General features: G+C 59.5%; 1 protein-coding gene across 1 annotated transcript; it reads left to right on the top strand.

The window, feature by feature from the left end:
• The first annotated feature begins 2,108 nt into the window (after window positions 1-2,108).
• Window positions 2,109-3,195, top strand: LOC136320953 (interferon-induced transmembrane protein 3-like). Its single transcript, XM_066254101.1, has 2 exons — window positions 2,109-2,372; window positions 2,959-3,195. The coding sequence occupies exons 1-2, from the start codon at window positions 2,187-2,189 to the stop codon at window positions 3,109-3,111; spliced, it is 339 nt and encodes a 112-aa protein (XP_066110198.1). The 5' UTR covers window positions 2,109-2,186; the 3' UTR covers window positions 3,112-3,195.
• Window positions 3,196-3,861: the final 666 nt, after the last annotated feature.

Below are 3,861 nucleotides of genomic sequence, written 5' to 3'. Positions count from 1 at the left end.
GCCCTGGCCAGTTGGCTCAGTGGTAGAGCGTCGGCCTGGTGTGCAGGAGTCCGAGGTTCGATTCCCGGCCAGGGCACACAGGAGAAGCGCCCATCTGCTTCTCCGCCCCTCCCCCTCTCCTTCCTCTCTGTCTCTCTCTTCCCCTCCCGCAGCCAAGGCTCCATTGGAGCAAAGTTGGCCCAGGTGCTGAGGATGGCTCTGTGGCCTCTGCCTCAGGCGCTAGAATGGCTCTGATTGCGGCAGAGCACGCCCGGATGGGCAGAGCGTCGCCCCCTGGTGGGCATGCCGGGTGGATCCCGGTTGGGCGCATGTGGGAGTCTGTCTGACTGCCTCCCCGTTTCCAGCTTCGGAAAAATACAAAAAAAAAAAAATGCAGACTGTCACAGACAGAAATACAGAGAGAAATATGTGGTGACCAGGGACTGGGAGGACATGGGTGTGATTTATTTCCTGTGTTATAAAAACATTCTGCAAAAAAAAAAAAAGCATTTCATAATTAGATCGTTGTAACAACAGTTCACAACATTTGAGATGTACAAAAGGCACTGACTGGTACTCTGCAAAAGGGAAGCAGGATATTTTATGTTACACAATTTTTACACAAATAGAAATAAAGTACTACAAATATGAGTTTCACATATTAACGGAAAGTGAAGGTTATTCCAACAGGTCCCGTGGCCGCTGCGTGACGACAGGTCACTGTGGTCTCTGCACTTGTGGTTACTCACACCCACTTCATCAGCCACGTGGCAAAGAGTGGCCCTGGGCGGGGCAGCACTCTATGGTCAGGGGCATCCTGCTGGCGGCTGGAAACCACTGTGGTGGGAGGGTGGTCCCCCAGGCACTGGTGTGTGCAGTCCCCCGGGACTTCAACTCCCTGACCTCCCCCCAGACCAGGCAGCAGGGGAAGGGCTCGCCCTCCACGCCCTCTGACTGCCCAGTGCACGTAGGTTCTGTCAGTCAGGACGGCCTCTGGGTCAATGGGGTCCAGAGGAGCATGAGCCACCCCAGCTATTTCAACAGGACGATGTCACATAGGAATGGCTGCAAGTGACACCGGCAGGAAGCAGCTGACACTGTAGGGACCCAGGGAAGACCCTCATCTGATCAGAATCTGGAAACCTGGAGGAGGCCCGGTGACAGGGACCCTGACCTCTGGGGCCAGCCACATGGGGGTCCCTGGGGGCACTGGCCGGCTGGTTTCGAACCTTGACCCAACTGGGCCACCAGAGTGAAGGCGTGGCCCCGAGAGACAGTCCAGGCTGGGCCATCGGCATCCCACACTTCCTCCCTGCGGGTAAGACCTGCCGGTGGCAATGGGCACAACTGGGCTTCTTGTCTTGAAAGAGCTGGGTCCTGGCTCCTCGGCTGGCCTGACCCTCTTCCTGAGAAAGGGCCCAGGGCCTGAGGACAAGAGTCATCCTGCCCGCCTTGAGCTGGTCCCGTAACCACGGCGACGACACCTTTGCACAATGATGAGGGACAGGAAGGAAGAAGGAGAGAGAAGGGCTGGCACAAGCTGCCACCGACTCGCCCCTCCCCCGCCACAGCTGTCCCCTGGTGTCAGCAGTGCCCATGTCCTTGTTCACAAGGCAGCCTCCAGAGAGGGGCTGTGGGGCTCCCATGGGACAGACAGCAGGGGCTCCTGGGTCCTGGGGTGCAGCTGGGAGGCACCCCGCCCCATGTGGAGTGTGGACTGTGGAGAAGAGGCCTGGGACAGGGGAGGGGTGGGCTGTGTGTGGGCTGGCACTGCCTCTGGGGCTGGAGTGTGGGGTCTGTGTGACAACTAGGAAGCGTCCTGCATGGGGACAGTGACCCCTGCACAGGCTGGGCCTGGGGTGGGAAGGAGGGGGTGACTCCGGGGGCCCCCCACAGCCCTTGCGGAGGAGACAAAACCTGGCTTGAGTGACGGGAACAGAGAACGTACACTTCACTCAAGGGACTTCCTCCTAATTTTTATTGTGTCACCCGCCGCTCATGGGTTTCGTCCACCCTCCTAGTGACCAGACCAAATCGTGGATTTTGAAATCCTCAAGAAATACACATTTCTGAGAAGTCAGGTCTCCCCTGGGGAGGGAGTGGCCCCGAGCACTGTCCCGGCATATGTACCCACACTGCCCGCATCTCTGCGCCAGACGGCGTCCACCTTCCCCACCACAAGCAGCGCCTGCTCCCCAAAGCCAGAGATGATCAAGGAGGACAATGAGGTGGGCATGATGGAGGCGCCCCAGAACTCAAGGCCCATGATGTCCACCGTGGTCCACATCCAGCCCGAGACGGTCATGCCCGACTACGTCGTCTGGTCTCTGTTCAGCACGCTCTTCTTCAACCCCTGCTGCCTGGGCTTAGTGGCCTTCTCCTTCTCAGTGAAGGTGGGTGCGTGGGGCTTCGTCAGACTGTGTGTGAGCCCGCAGGGGCTCCTGCCCTGATGGCCCTTGGGACTGGGGACTCCTCGGGAAGAGTACTCTCCTGGGTATCAGTGCCTGTGTGTGGGGTGGGGGCCCATTCCCAGTGAGAGTCCGCGGGGGGAGGGCTGTATGCCCGTGCGTGCAGAGGGGAGGGTCACCTATGTCTCCACCACCCCAGGAGCCCTCCTTCCCAGCCTAATTAGAGAAATTATGTCCTTCACACATCCATCTCAGACCTCAAGTCTGGTCCAGAAAAAGGAAAAGGTCCTCTAAGACGCTGCCCCACGTGGGGTGAGAGGCCAGCAGAGGGGCCAGGGCAGGGGGAGGAGGAGCCCTGGGGCCCCTGGAGAGGCTGAGAGTCTGTGAGGGAGGGGCCCACCTGGCGCTGTCCTGCTCTGGCCCAGGGTCTGGGAGGGGAGGGCCCCTGATCTGGCTGAAGGGCAGGTGGAGGTGGTCTGGGCAGGGACCGGGCAGGGCAGGAGCTCAGTCATAGCACCTGGATCTCCCCAGGACCCCCTCCAAGCCCCCCTCCCCATCTCTTCTCCCCCAGTCTAGGGACCGGAAGATGGTGGGCGACGTGATCGGGGCGCAGAGCTACGCGTCCACCGCCAAGCTCCTGAACATCATTGCCCTGGTCCTGGGCATTCTTGTGGCCGTCATTTTGATTATTTTTTATGTCCTTCGTTCATTCAAAAGATTCTAGCTGCCCAACGCCTGAGGCCGTCACCCTTTCCACAGCTGTTTATATGCACACGTGACTACAATGGGATTCAATAAAGGACTTGTATGTGACCAGTGCCGTGTTTTTACCTGGGGACGAGGTCTTGCTGCGCGTCCCACCTGCCCCCTGAGACTCAGCCCATCCCCCCCCCCGTCCCCCCTACTGGCTTGCTCTGGAACTGGGGTGAAGAGTGTCCTCAGGCCCTGCCTGCACCTGGGACCCAGGCAACACATGGAGTGGGTGGAAAAGAATTCGGAATGAAAGTTTCTTTTTTCCAGCGGTTTGAAGCCTGAACCAGGTTTGGTTCCTTTGGGGAATGGTGGTCCTGGTCCAGAAGGTCCTTGGCCCCCAAGAGCCCCCTCAGCTTCAGAAGGCTGCAGAGGGCAGGACTGGGTAGGGGAGCCACAGGCCATGTGTGGAGAGAACCCAGGGGTTCCCTGCTCTTCAGGTGGAGAAGAAACCCCAGGCCTGACCTGGAAATAGGCTCTGTACCTGGTTCTGTCCGTGTTTCCAGACGTGTGGGCACTAAAGGGTGCCCCTGGCAGACCCTACCTACAAGCAGTGGGGCAGGAGCATTGGGAGCTGGGGCTGCCGTAGCCTGCCCCTTCCTCCCTGCACCCCGGACCCCAGCTGTGGCCCTTCCCCACTCCCCACCCTCAACCTCTTATCTGACTCCACAGCAGCGCCCTGACTCCAGGGGGTGGCAGGCAGGTTGGGGCCCCAGGATAAACC

Source organism: Saccopteryx bilineata, chromosome 1 (assembly GCF_036850765.1).
Source record: "Saccopteryx bilineata isolate mSacBil1 chromosome 1, mSacBil1_pri_phased_curated, whole genome shotgun sequence".
NCBI lineage: Eukaryota > Metazoa > Chordata > Mammalia > Chiroptera > Emballonuridae > Saccopteryx > Saccopteryx bilineata.
Note: the sequence above shows the minus strand (reverse complement) of the source record. Positions and strands in the feature narration are given on the sequence as shown.

Coding starts and splice junctions, on each gene's coding strand:
- LOC136320953 (XM_066254101.1), top strand. CDS start 2,187: ATGATCAAGGAGGACAATGAGGTGGGCATGATGGAGGCGCCCCAGAAC. Junction 2,373..2,958: donor CCTTCTCCTTCTCAGTGAAG/GTGGGTGCGTGG, acceptor CTTCTCCCCCAG/TCTAGGGACCGGAAGATGGT.